The sequence below is a fragment of the Lipotes vexillifer genome, unplaced genomic scaffold, assembly GCF_000442215.2.
Source record: "Lipotes vexillifer unplaced genomic scaffold, Lipotes_vexillifer_v1.1 scaffold591, whole genome shotgun sequence".
NCBI classification, from domain to species: Eukaryota; Metazoa; Chordata; class Mammalia; order Artiodactyla; family Lipotidae; genus Lipotes; species Lipotes vexillifer.
The window spans coordinates 3,124,151-3,139,240 of NW_006791954.1; the positions used below are offsets into that span (position 1 = coordinate 3,124,151).

Here is a 15,090-nt window from a genome sequence, read left to right on the forward strand (position 1 = left end):
ATAAATAAATAAATAAATAAATAAATAAATAAATAAATAAATAAATAAATAAATAAATAAATAAATAAATAAATAAATAAATAAATAAATAATAAATTTAAAAGGGAGATAACCTTTAAAAAAAAAAATCAGTTGCTTTTCCATACTCTAACAATGAACAATCTCAAGACTTCCCTGGAGGCGCAGTGATTACGAATCCACCTGCCAGGCTTCCCTGGTGGCACAGTGGTTGAGAATCCACCTGCCAATGCAGGGGACACGGGTTCAAGCTCTGGTCCGGGAAGAACCCACATGCCGCGGAGCAACTAAGCCCATGCGCCACAACTACTGAGCCTGCGCCCTAGAGTCCGTGAGCCACAACTACTGAGCCCACGTGCCACAACTACAGAGCCCACGTGCCACAACTACTGAAGCTCACACGCCTAGAGCCCGTGCTCCACAAGAGAAGCCACCACAATGAGAAGCCCACACACCACAAAAAAGAGTAGCCCCACTGGCTGCAACTAGAGAAAGCCCGTGCACAGCAACGAAGACTCAACGCAGCCAAAAATAAAATAAATAAATAAATAATGAATTTATTAAAAAAAAAAAGAACCTGCCAATGCAGGGGATATGGGTTCGAGCCCTGGTCTGGGAAGATCCCACATGCCGCAGAGCAACTAAGCCTGTGCCCCACAACTACTGAGCCTGCACTCTAGAGACCGCGAGCCACAACTACTGAGCCCACATGCCACAACTACTGAAGCCCACGGGCCTAGAGCCCGTGCTCCACAACAGGAGAAGTGACCACAATGAGAAGCTCGCACACCACAATGAAGAGTAGCCCCCGCTCACCATAACTAGAGAAAGCTTGCACACAGCAATGAAGACCCAATGCAGCCAAAAATAAATTAATAATAGTTATTTTAAAAATAATGAACAATCTCAAAGGGAAATTAGTAAAACATTCTATTTACAATAGCATCAAAAATAACATAAAATACTTAGGGAAAAACTTTAACCAAAGAGGTGAAAGACTTGCACACTAAAAACTACAAAATGTTGCTCAAAGAAGTTAAAGAAGATACAAATAAATGGAAAGACAGTCCTTGTTCATGGATTAGAAGACTTAATATTGTTTGATGTCCACAATAGCCAAGGTGATCTATATGTAGATTCAATGCAATCCCTCTCAAAAGCCCAACAGTGTTTTTTGCAGAAATTTTAAAACCCATCCAAAAATTCAAACAGAATCTCAAAGGAGAGCCAAAACAATCTGGAAAAAGAACAAAGTTGAAAGTCTCACATTTCCTGATTACAAGGCTACAGTAACCCCCAAAAGTGTGGTACTGGCATCAAGACAGACATATAGACCAATGGAATAGAACGGAGAGCCTGGAAATAAACTCTCGCACATACAGTCAAATGATTTTCAACAAGGGTGCTAAAACCATTCATTCAATGGGGAAAAGGGAAGTCTTCAAAAAATAGTATTTGGAGGGCTTCCCTGGTGGTGCAGTGGTTGAGAGTCCGCCTGCCGATGCAGGGGACACAGGTTCGTACCCCAGTCCGGGAAGATCCCACATGCCGCTGAGCAGCTGGGCCCATGAGCCATGGCCGCTAAGCCTGTGCATCCGGAGCCTGTGCTCCGCAACGGGAGAGGCCACAACAGTGAGAGACCCGCGTACCGCAAAAAAAAAAAAAAGAAACGTTAGCAAGGATATGGAGCAACTGAATCTCACACAGCTGATGGGGTATAAAATGGTACAACCATTTGAGAAAACTGGCAGTTTCTTTACCATATTATGCAGCCATTGTATTCCCAGGTATTTTTTTTTAAGTGTTTTTATTCATTCATTCATTTATTTATTTTTGGCTGCATTGGGTCTTCATTGCTGCGCATGGGCTTTCTCTAGCTGTGGTGAGTAGGGGCTACTCTTCTTTGCAGTGTGCGGGCTTCTCATTGCGGTGGCTTCTCTTGTTGTGGAGCACGTGCTCTAGGCACAGAGGCTTCAGAAGCTGTATCATGCGGGCTCAGTAGTTGCAGCATGCGGGCCCTAGAGTGAGCAGGCTTCAGTAGTTGTGACTCGCGGGCTCTAAAGTGCAGGTTCAGTAGTTGTGGCACACGGGCTTAGTTGCTCTGTGGCATGTGGGATCTTCCCGGACTGGGGATCGAACCCGTGTCCCCTGCATAGGCAGGCAGATTCTTAACCACTGTGCCACCAGGGAAGTCCCTATTCCCAGGTATTTACCCAAGAGAAATGAAAGCACATGTCTACAAAAGGGCACATATTGCTTTTATATTTTAAGAATGCAACCTTTTATATTGGAAATAAAAATAAAACCACTAGGAGGATTTCTGATATCTGGCCTTACATGTAAGGAGCCTAGAAGTTGCCACTCCATCCTAACAACACAAGTAAAAAGCTGGAGAAACTGAAAAATCAACAGCTCTCCTTAGATCCACCAGAGAAGTGAGGACAAAGAGCAAACCACTGCTGAAAAAACTGGAGGCAGGCAGATACAGAAAATCACAACATACCTGGGCAGAAACCCACAAGAAGAAATCACCCCTGGCAACTAGTGCTGGGGTAGGAATACCTGAACTGTAATTGATGAAGTGCTGGAGGCTCAGTGTGGACAAGCTTGAGAGTTTAAAATTCCAGGAGGACCCAGTCATAGGGAGACCCTCATGCTTTTTGTGAGTCTTACCTCCAGGAGCTGTACCAGGTCCTAAAGGTAAATATCAGAGAAAAATCCTCTCATGCTTCCGGCAAGGGGAGGGGAAAAGAAACCATTCTGAAATATGCTAGAATATTCTGTTCTTAACAAAACCTGCCCTCAGAAGAAACTATTTTACCAGAGTTTAACCTGCTGGGGTTCCATCAGAGCCTAACCTACCTGGGGTAAAGTAAATGCCCAACTCCAGCCCCTCCTAAAGGGGGCTGCCTAAGGGGGTAAGAAATATTCTACCTAAGGGGGTAAGAAAACCTGAGAAGCACCAGTGAAGCTCACAGACCAGGAGCACAAGCTCACGGAAAGACTAAGATTTAATCATAGGACTAAAGAATGCTTCCGCTCCCCTCTTACCTTACCACTGCATTATTAAAGTCCTATTTATTGCAGTTCCTTTTACCTAGTACATCATGTCTGCCTTTCAACAAAAAATGGCAAGGCACACTAAAAGGCAGAAAACACCGCTTAAAGAGACTGAACAAGCATCAAAACTAGAATCAGATATGGCAGGAATGTTGGAATTATCAGACCTGTACGATTAATATCTAACAATGGATAATGCAAGCAGAGACATGGAAATTCTGAGAAATAAAAAGAAATGCTAGAGATCAAAAACACTGTAACAGAAAATAAATAATATCGTTGATGGGCTCATTATTAGACACAGCTGGGAAAGGAATCTCTGCTCTTGAGGACTTGACACTAGAAACTTCCAAAACTGAGAAGCAAAGACAAAAAAGACTGAAAAAAACAAAACCACAACAAAATATCCAAGAACTGTAGGAAAAGTACAAGAAGTGTTACGTACATGTAACAGGAATACCAGAAGGAGAAGAAAAAGAGAAAGAAACAGAAGCAATATTTAAAGCAATAACTAAGAATTTCCCCAAATTAATGTCAGAAACCAAACCACAGATCCAGGAAGCTCAGAGAAGGATAACGGAGGGGAAAGAAAAAAAAAAAAAAAAAACAATTACACCTAGGCATATTAGAGTCAAAATTTAGAAAGTCAAAGCTAGAGAAAAAAAAAATCTTGAAAGAAGCTGGAGGAAAAGAAAAACACCTTACCTACAGAGGACCAAAGATAAGAATTACATTCAACTTCTCAGAAACCATACTAGCAAGAAAAGAGTGGAAGGAAATCTTTAAAGTGTCAAGAGAGAAAAACTACTAACCTAGAATCCTGTACCTTTCAAAATTGTCCTTCAAAGTGAAGGAAAAACAATCTTTTTGTGAACCTAAACTGCTCTTAAAAAGTAAAGTCTTAAAAAAAAAAAAAGAAAAAGTAAAGTCTTTTTACAAAGTGAGAAGAAACAGACTTTCTCAGACAAACAAAAATTGAGGGAATCTCTTGCCAGTAGACATGCTTTACAAGTAATGTTACAAGTTCTTTAAAGAGAAGGAAAATTATATAAGTCAAAAACTCAGATCTACAATAAAGAAAGGAAGAGCATCAGAGAATGAGTAAATGAGAGAAAAATAAAAATGTTTACTTCTCTTATTCCTAATTGATCTAGAAGATAATAGTTTGTTCAAAATAGTAATAGCAGTGATGTATTTGATTATGTTGGCTTCTGTGTGGATGCAAATGTATAAGGGAAATGAATGACAGCAATGACACAAGGAATGGGAGAGTAGAATTAGGAATATTTTGTTATTATAAAGTACTCACACTACCTATGAAGCAGTATATTCTTATTTGAAAGTAGACTAAATTAGTAGTAAATGTATACTGCAAACTCTAAGGCAATCACTAAAAAAAACTTAAAAAAAGGAATATAATTGATATGCTAAGAAAGGAGAGAAAGTGGCATCATATAATGTTCAATTAAAACCATAAAAGGTATCAATGGTATAAATACACCAATGAAAAAACAGACTGTCAGAGCAGATCAAAAAACAAGACCTAACTACATGCTGTCCACAAGAAACCCACTTTAAATATAAAGACACATATAAATTAAAAATAAAGAGATGGGGGGGCTTCCCTGGTGGCGCAGTGGTTGAGAGTCCGCCTGCCGATGCAGGGGACACGGGTTCGTGCCCCGGTCCGGGAAGATCCCACATGCCGCGGAGCGGCTGGGCCCGTGAGCCATGGCCGCTGGGCCTGTGCGTCCGGAGCCTGTGCTCCCACGTAAAAAAAAAAGAATAAAATAAAGAGATGGGACTTCCCAGGTGGTGCAGTGGTTAAGAATCTGCCTGCCAATGCAGGGGACACGAGTTCGATCCCTGGGCCAGGAAGATCCCACAACCCATGAAGCAACTAAGCCTATGTGCCACAACTACTGAGCCTGTGCTCTAGAGCTTGTGAGCCACAACTACTGAAGCCCATGATCCACAACAAGAGAAGCCACAGCAATGAGAAGCCTGCACACCACAACAAAGAGTAGCCCCTGCTCGCCACAACTAGAGAAAGCCTGCACGCAGCAATGAAAACCCAACGCAGTCAATAAATAAATAATTTTTTTTACAATAAATAAATAAAAGAATTTTAAAATATGTTTCATAAAAAAAAATAAAGAGATGGGGAAAAGATATATTATGCTAAAAAAAAAGATATATTATGCTAACATTAATCAAAAGAAAGTGGAAGTAACTATATTAATTTCAGACAGAGCTGACTTCAGAAGAAGGACACTTATCAGGAATAAAAAAGGGGAATTACATAATGATAAAAGGGGCAATACTCCAAGAAGTCATAACAATCCTTAATATGTATGCCTCTAACAGCAGAGTGTCAAAATACATGAGGCAAAAACTGACAGAATAGCAAGGAGAAATATATGAATCTACTATTACAGTTGGAGATTTTAACACCCTTCTGTAAGAAACACGCAGATCCAGCAGCAGTAACTCAGTAAAGTTACAGCTGAACTAAACAGCACCATCCATCAACTGGATATAATTGACATCTATAGACTATTTCATCAAACAATAGCTCATTATACATTCTACTCAAGCTCACATGGAACATTCACCAAGACAGACCACACTCTGGGTCATAAAACACACATTAACTAATTTAAAAGAATAAAAAATTATAAACTGTCTGCTCTCAGACTACAATGGAATTAAATTAGAAATCAATAAAAGAAAAATAGCTTGAAAAAATACTAAAATATTGGGCTTCCCTGGTGGCACAGTGGTTGAGAGTCCACCTGCCGATGCAGGGGACACGGGTTCGTGCCCCGGTCCGGGAAGATCCCACATGCCGCAGAGCGGCTGGGCCCGTGAGCCATGGCCTCTGAGCCTGTGCGTCCAGAGCCTGTGCTCCGCAACAAGAGAGGCCACAACAGTGAGAGGCCCGCGTAACGCAAAAAAAAAATACAAAAATACTTGGAGATTAAACACACGTCTAGATAAGACACAGGTCAAAAAAGAAATAACCTTCCAAAACAGAAAATACCAGGCCCAGATGGGTCCACTTGTGAATTCTACCAAACATTTAAGAAAAATTATACCCGTTTTCTACAATCTCTTCTAGAGGATAGAAGCAGAGGGAACACTTCCTAACGCATTCTATTAGGCCAGCCATTACCCTAATATCAAAATCAGACACATTACAAGACATTACAAGAATACTACAGACCAATAAATATTTCTTATAAACATAGATGCAAAATTCTCAACAAAATATTAGCAAATCAAATCCAACAATATATAAAAAGAATTATACACCATGACCAAGTGGAATTTATCCCAATATGCAAGGCCGTTTCAATGTTCAAAATTAAATTCATGTACTCCATCACAGAAACAGGCTAAAGAAGAAAAATCACACAATCAAATGAATAGATGCAGAAAGAACATTTGACAAAATCCAACATCCATTCATGATAAAAACACTCAGCAAACTAGGAATAAAGATGAACTTCTTCAACTTGATAAAGAATATCTACAAAAACCCTACAGTTAACATCATACTTAATGAGAAACTCTGAGCTTTCCAGCTAAGATGAGGAACAAGTGAGGATGTCCCTTCTCACTTCTACTGTTCAACATCATACTGGAAGTTCTAGCCAATGCAACAAGACAAGAAAAGGACAGGAAACAAAAGGTATACATACTGGAAAGGTAGAAATAAAACTGTCTTTGTTCACAGATGATATGGTCATGTAGAAAATTCAAAATAATCAACAAAAAATTCCTGTTACTAATAAGCGATTAAAGCAAGGTTTCAGGATACAAAGTTCAAAGTTGCAGGATACAAGGTTAACACATTAAAGTCAACTGCTTTCCCATATACCAGCAATGAATAAGTGGTATCTGAAAATTTTTTTAAATTATATTTTAGGGACTTCCTTGGTGGCGCAGTGATTAAGAATCCACCTGCCAATGCAGGGGACACGGGTTCGAGCCCTGGTCCGGGAAGATTCCACATGCCGCGGAGCAACTAAGCCCGTGTGCCACAACTACTGAGCCTGCGCTCTAGAGCCGGCAAGCCACAACAACTGAAGCCCGCACGCCTACAGCCCGTGCTCCGCAACAAGAGAAGCCACCGCAGTGAGAAGCCCGCGCACCACAAAGAAGAGTAGCCCCCACTTGCCACAACTAGAGAAAGCCCACATGCAGCAACAAAGATCTAATACAGCCAAAAATAAATTTAAAACTTTAAAAAAATTATCATTTACATTATCGCCCCCCAAAATGAAATGCTTAGGTATAACTCTAACAAAATATGTACAAGATTCATATCTGATGAAAGATACCAAAGAAGTAAATGAATAAAAAGATATTTCATGTTCATGGATAAGACGACTCAATACTGTCAAGATATTTCTTGTTCCCAACCTGATCTACAGACTCAATCCCAATCCCAATCAAAATCCCAGAAAGTTATTTTGTGGATATTTTTAAATTGACTCTAAAGTTTATATGGAGAGGCAAACAATCTAGAATGCCCAACTCAATACTGAAGGAGACAAGTCAGAGGACACTACCCAAGATCAAGACTTATTATAAAGCTACAGTAATCAAGATGATGTGGTATTGGAGAAACAAGAGAAAAATAATCAATGGAACAAAACAGACAGCCTAGAAATAGACCCACATAAATATAGTCAACTGATCTTGACAAAGGAGCAAAAGCAATACAATGGACCTATCTTTTCAACAAATGGTGCTGGAAACTGGACATCCACATGCAAAAAAAAGAAAAAAATCAATCTAGACAGACCTTACCCTTTTTATAAAAATTAACTCAAAATGGATTATAGACCTAAATGTAAAATGCAAAACCATAAAACTCCTGGAAGATAACATAGGAGAAAATCTAATTGACCTTAGGTACGGTGATGACTTTTCACATACAACACCAGCAAAGACACAATCCAAGAAAGAAAGAAATGACAACCCGGACTTCATTAAAATTAAGAACTTCCGCTCTGAGAAGGACAACATTACAGAGAATAAGAATTCAAGCCACAGGGTAGGAGAAAATATTTGTGAAAGACACTCCTGATAAAGGACGGTTATCCAAAATGTACAAAGAATTCTTAAAACTCAACAATAAAAAAAAGAACAATCCAACTAATATTGTGCAAAAGACCTAAACAGATACCTCACCAAAGAAGATATATAGATGGCAAGTAAGCATATGAAAAGATGATCAACGTGAAGTCATTAGGGTCCTGCAAATTAAAATAATGGCATACCACTGCACACCTATAGAATAGCCAAAATCCAAGACACAACAACAAATGCTGGGGAGTATGTGGAGCAACAGGAACTCTCATTCATTGCTGACTGGAATCCAAAATGACAGTCACTTTGGAGGACAGTTTGGCAGTTTCTTACAAAACTAAACACACTCTTCTATCATAGGATCCAGGAATCATGCGACTTGATATTTAGCCAAAGGAGTTCAAAGCTTATGTCCTCACAAAACCCTACACATGGATATTTACAGCACCTTTATTCATAACTGCCAAATCTTGGACACAACCAAGAGGACCTTCAGCAGGTGAATGGATAAAAAAACTGACACATACAGACAAGGGAATATTATTCAGAGATAAAAAGAAGTGAGCTACTGAGCAATGAAAAGACATGGAAGAAATGCGTATTACTAAGTGAAAGAAGCCAATCTGAAAAGGCATGACTCCACCTAATTCTAGAAAAGACAAAACTATAGAAAAAGATTAGTGATTGCCAAGGGGAGGGATGGGTAAATAGGCAGAGCATGGAAGATTTTTAGAGTACTGAAAAACTCTGTACAGGGCTTCCCTGGTGGCGCAGTCGTTGAGAGTCCGCCTGCCGATGCAGGGGACACGGGTTCGTGCCCTGGTCCGGGAAGATTCCACATGCTGCGGAGCGGCTAGGCCCGTGAGTCATGGCTGCTGAGCCTGCACGTCTGGAGCCTGTGCTCCACAACGGGAGAGGCCACAACAGTGAGAGGCCCACGTACCGCAAAAAAAAAAAAAAAACCACTGTACAAGACTATAATGGTAGATACATGTCATTATACATTTGTCAAAACCCATGGAATGTATCACAGCAAGAGCGAACTGTAATGTAAACTATGGACTTTAGGTGATAACGAGGTCAATGTAGGCTCACTGACTGTAACAAATGTTACCACTCTGGTTTGGGATGCTGATAGTGGGACAGGCTGTATGTGTGGGGACAGGGGCTATATGAGAAATCTCTGTACTTTCTACTCAATTTTGCACTGAACTTAAAACCCTAAAAAATAAAGTTTTTTAATTAAAAAAATAAAATCAACAAAATTTAATTCAGAAAACAGGCAGCTCTGATAGTTACCAAAGAACTGAGAAAATATTTAGTTCCTCAATGTAGCCTGGACACTATGGTTAGCTTATGCATTAATTCATCTATTCTTCAGAACAGTAATAGCATATAAGAGACTTTATTTTCAAAATTCCCAAAACTCGGGAGTTCCCTGGCAGTCCAGTGGTTAGGACTTGGGACTTTCACTACTATGGGCCTGGGCTCAATCCCTGGTCAGGGAAATAAGATCCCACAAGCCTCACAGTGTGGCCAAAAAAAAAAAAAAAAATCCCAGGGACTTCCCTGGCAGTCCAGTGCTTAAGACTCTGCCCTGCCAATGCAAGGGATGTAAGTTCGATCTCTGGTTGGGGAACTAAGATCCCACATGCCGCGCAGCATGGCCAAAAGATTTAAAAAACAAACAAAAAAAGAACACCCCAGGGAATCTGGGAGTTCTAAGTAAAATAAATAAATAAACAAACAAATAAATAAAATCCCCAAACTCAATACACTTGGGAATAGTAAATAAACGAGAGACAAAATAAAAACAAGTTCTCAAAAACAACGCCATTTTAGTGCTCAAAAAACTAAAAGCTACCTAAAAGAGCTATTATGCTAGATTCTGAATTTTTTAAAAGTACATATCACTGGAACTCATAGCAAACTAAAACAATTTGCTTAACATATTTAATAGTAATATGGCATAATATACATAATTTATATCAGTTTCAATTAAGAACTTAGAAGAATCTCATAAGGGTTTTTCCTCTTTTTTTTTTTTTTAAACACTTTCTTTTTGGTTTTCCTTTTTTTTTTTTTTTTCTGTACGCGGGCCTCTCACTGTTGTGGTCTCTCCCGTTGCGGAGCACAGGCTCCGGAGGCGCAGGCTCAGCGGCCATGGCTCACGGGCCCAGCCGCTCCGCGGCATGTGGGATCTTCCCAGACCAGGGCACGAACCCATGTCCCCTGCATCGGCAGGCGGACTCTCAACCACTGCGCCACCAGGGAAGCCCTGTTTTCCTTTTTCTTTCTTTATTTTTGGTTGCATTGGGTCTTCGCTGATGCACGGGCTTTCTCTAGTTGCTGAGAGTGGGGGCTACTCTTCGTTATGGTGCGTGGGCTTCTTATTGTGGTGGCTTCTCTTGTTGCAGAGCACGGGCTCTAGTCACGTGGGCTTCAGTAGTTATGGCACGCAGGCTCAGTATTGTGGCTCACAGGCTCTAGAGCACAGGTTCAGTAGTTGTGGCACACGGGCTTAGTTGCTCTGTGGCATGTGGGATCTTCCCGGACCAGGGCTCGAACCCATGTCCCCTGCATTGGCAGGCAGATTCTTGACCACTGCACCACCAGGGAAGTTTCTTTTTTGTGGGGGGGGACCGCACTACGTGGCATGTGGGATCTTAGTTCCCCAACCAGGGATCTAACTATGTTCAAGTCTTATCTTCATGTCCAAGTGATAAGAATATGCATACACACCACAGTTCTCTGGAATCCCTCTTTAGAGGTTGCAAAATCAACAGAACTCAATATGGCCCACAAAAATGTTCTGTTTGGCCAGAAAAAGTTCTTTAAAATGTTAGTAGATTTACGTGAGACATGGACTCTTTGGTTCAGCCTCTGCCCCAACATTCTTACTTTCCTACATCCAGCCCAATTCATTCAAGGTTGTTATTTGCTTAACCCCACAGTAACTTTGGTTTTAGGCCCCTACCCTATATTGTTACTTGTGTAACTAAAGTTATACTCAGACTTCTTTGAAAATTTCCTTATGAAATACGATATATTTCAATACATTTGTATTAGAAAGGGATATATTCCCTTCTCTTTCAATCCTCCTGATTTTGAGGGCTAGCACTTAATTAGTCACATATGTATTTTCAGAACAATGCCATGAACAATTCTATTGCAAAGAGAAGATGGTTTATTAATGTTTTTACTAATCCACACATAAGTGTATGACAGAATATAGATTACTAACAGTTGGATAAAAGCTTATGATCAAGTGTGAGGAACCCTTCCTATTTTTGAAGTGAATAGTTTTGCTCTAATATTTGGCAGTATTTCTAAGCTGTTTGTTTTATCCTTCCATTAAACACACACGCACATATGTGTAACACTGAAATATACAATCCTACTTTAAGAATAAATGTGTTAAAATTTACATGCCTTCTATGGATAACCCAAAGTGATGCTGGTGGATCTGAAACTATATATTAGAACTCTGCATGAAATATGATGTAACCAATGGAAAACCTTTTTCTTACACAGCTGATTCTGCAAACACATACCTGACAGAGTATACTAAGGCAAAAGTTGGTACAAAACTTTCAAGTGATCATTCTCTATGTGGTTATGCCCAAGCCATCAACTATTAATTATAAATTAAAAGACTCTTTACCTGTCAGGACCTGAGTTCAGGCACTCAAAAGTTTCGTATTTCTCTTGCAGAAGCTGATGACAATACTAATCCCTGCACTGTGTAGGGAGGTGCATTCCTTGCACTGGCTTAAGTGCTAATGATTTCACCAACCCTTGAAGTGCAGAACAGTAAAAAAACAGTTTTCAGCCGTTTTTCTTACTGATTTCTCATTTTAAAAAATATTACAAAGATTTCAAATAGGTTTTAAAATAAATTATTTGTTTAAAAGGCAGTGCTTTAGTTTAAAAAAAGACACACGCCAATAGATCTTTCTGTGTTACTGCACATGTCACAAGATGGCCTTTTTCGTCAGTTAAAAACTTACACAAAGAAGCAACAACTTCACGCCTTCAAATCATTTTCTGATTTTACCTTAAAGCACCAAGATTTTGGCTACAGATATGTAAAACAGTCTTCCAGAAGGCAATCATAAATAGGTACTAGATGAGATTAGCTGGGTAAAAAATGGTATCTCTCCTATTAACCCATTTATCACCCTGCCACCAGCATACAGCCCTAGAAGGAGCTGACAGTCAAGTTCACAACTATTAGTTTCTAAAGAAACAATATTATACTCTCCTAATAAGACAAAAATCAAGAAATGCTTCTCTATCTAAGGGCAAAATTAAGCTATGTATATATCTGGAAGGCCAAATCTATCTGTTCTGACTCCTTAAGACACGAAATTAATACAACTCCCCATTCTTTTATACCCTAAAATTAAGTGGGTTTACACGACTCCAGGTATTTCCTACTGCTATAGGAGAACAAATTGAGAAATGTACCTTAGCTAGCTCTGAAGAAAATATTTTATGTATCTAAAAAAATTTAATGTTTTATATGAATCACTCTCCAAATCCTCTCTACTGTATGAATTTTCATTGAGAATACTAACACGGCTTCCTTAAGATTCAGATCATTATGAGCTTGGCACCATTCAGTTATGCATATTCAAACATTTAAATTCTCTGAATTCTTTCCTGGCATTTCAGTAGAGGAGGATAAAAAAACAAACCTGAGCTGAAACCACGCCCGCTGGAGGGGACACACTTATTTTACTAGTTCTACCTGTCCAAACTTGACAACATTTTAAAACCCTATATTGAACTTAAATGTTCTCTATCTACAACAAAGAAAGCTTGCCTTGATATGCCTAGCTAAGGTGCTCCCATTTTTCTTCAGCTAAAGAAATTAAACAATCTCTCTTTCATTTACCAAACAATTTTTTTAAAGTTGGCACTCAATCAAAGTCCATTTGAAGGATCTCTTCCTCTAACTTAAAATGGCAGCAGCTGATCTCAATTACGATCAGCTGAACATAAGTAATTCTTGGCAATAATATGCTCAACTGCTACTTGCATTTTTTAATCTTTCTATGGACAAGATATTTTAAGAAAAATCCACAAAATATAGCCAGGCCTTAAAATGTTACTTTTATGCTTATTTTCAGTATAATGTAAAGAAGGGAAATAGCAATACAAAATGTAAATTAAAAGGTCAAATTTCTAACTTAATTTATATCAAATGAGAAGACTTTCTAAGAGGAAAAGTCTGAGTAGTAGAGGCTAACCAGTAAGCCATTTTAACAAGGAATGTCAAGAAGTCAAGAGTAAAAAGTAATTCAGATCCAATATTAATACACTTGTGAGTTTATACCAAACTTGATAACTTTTTAAAATGCAGTTTATGTGGGAATAAGAATTCAGGCCAAAACTGATTATTCAATTTAATTCTTACTGTAATTACAAGGTCCAAAATATTTCTTATTTTAAAGATGCTAATTGAGTTCCCTCACATTCTATACCATGTTTCTTTTAAACATATTCTTCCCCTGTAATTAACTCCATCATCTAGTTTCTAACCTTCACATTAGATCTCATAAAGCAAATATTTTTCTCCCAATTATGAGTAACACTATCTCAATTTTAATCTATTTTTCAAGAGAAAAAAAAAAAAAACTTTAAGAAAACTGCATATGAACTAAGCCTGCCTGAGAAACTTTTCATGTCCAAAGTACTTAATTTTTAAATAACTCTTCAGCTTTACATGATTGGTATTATATTTATTTTACACTCATGAAATGTGATCTGCCTAGGGTCACAAAATAAGTTAATGTTTGAAGTAGAATTTAAATTGTTACATTTCCTTTATCGTACATTACTCAAATATCTCCTATGAACATCTAAAGAATTTTCCTATTTCTAAAGTAACAAACATTAATATCTTAATTTGCAAGTGTATATATTATGTATACACACACACAAAAGCACATACAAGTACATATTATACATAAACACAGAGACAGCAAATTAAAAGGGAAAACAGTGCTTACCTTCATCTCCTTCTGGTACATATGAAGCTGTAATAATGTCAATATCAGCACAATTCATCACAATCTGATTGGTTGCCTGCCTCACCTAAGGTGAAAAAAAAAAAATCGGCAATGTCAGAAATAGCCTAGGTTAATAATACATACATCTTCATCTCAGCCTAAAATATGTCACAGGCAATTTTTAAAAACCCATAGATCAGCGGTTCCCACCTTTTTGGCACCAGGGACCGGTTTCGGGGAAGACAATTTTTCTATGGATGGTGGGGGGGCGGGTTTCAGGCAGTAATGGGAGCAATGGGGAGCAGCAGATGAAGCTTCACTCCCTCATCCGCTGCTCACCTCCTGTTGTACAGCCTGGTTCCTAACAGGCCGGACTGGTACCAGTCCGAGGCCCGGGGGGTACCAGTCCGAGGCCCGGGGGTTGGGGACCCTTGCCAAACACCACTTAAACCAACACTAAATATATATGCATCAACGGTATAAATTAATGACTAGTTCTGAATAGATTATATTATAATATCTGGATTATATTAAAAGCAATAATAGGGCTTCCCTGGTGGCGCAGTGGTTGAGAGTCTGCCTGCCGATGCAGGGGACACGGGTTCGTGCCCCGGTCTGGGAAGATCCCACATGCCGCGGAGCGGCTGGGTCTGTGAGCCATGGCCGCTGAGCTTGCGCGTCCGGAGACTGTGCTCCGCAACAGGAGAGGCCACAACAGTGAGAGGCCCGCGTACCGCAAAAAAAAAAAATAAATAAAAAAAAGCAATAATAAATACTTAGGTATTTCACAGAATTCAAAGATCTGACCAATGAGCTAAATAAAAGCCATTTTTTTCTACTAAAACTTGATTTAAAACAACTTCTTTTTTTTTTTTTTTTTTTTTTTTTTTTTTTA

General features: G+C 39.0%; 1 protein-coding gene across 1 annotated transcript in view; it reads right to left on the reverse strand.

Moving 5' to 3' along the window:
• The window catches only part of NPEPPS (aminopeptidase puromycin sensitive), a 101,219-nt gene that overhangs the window by 75,648 nt on the left and 10,481 nt on the right, over positions 1-15,090 (reverse strand). The window contains 1 exon segment of the mRNA XM_007465136.1: positions 14,196-14,280. Coding sequence (XP_007465198.1) covers positions 14,196-14,280 — 85 coding nt within the window.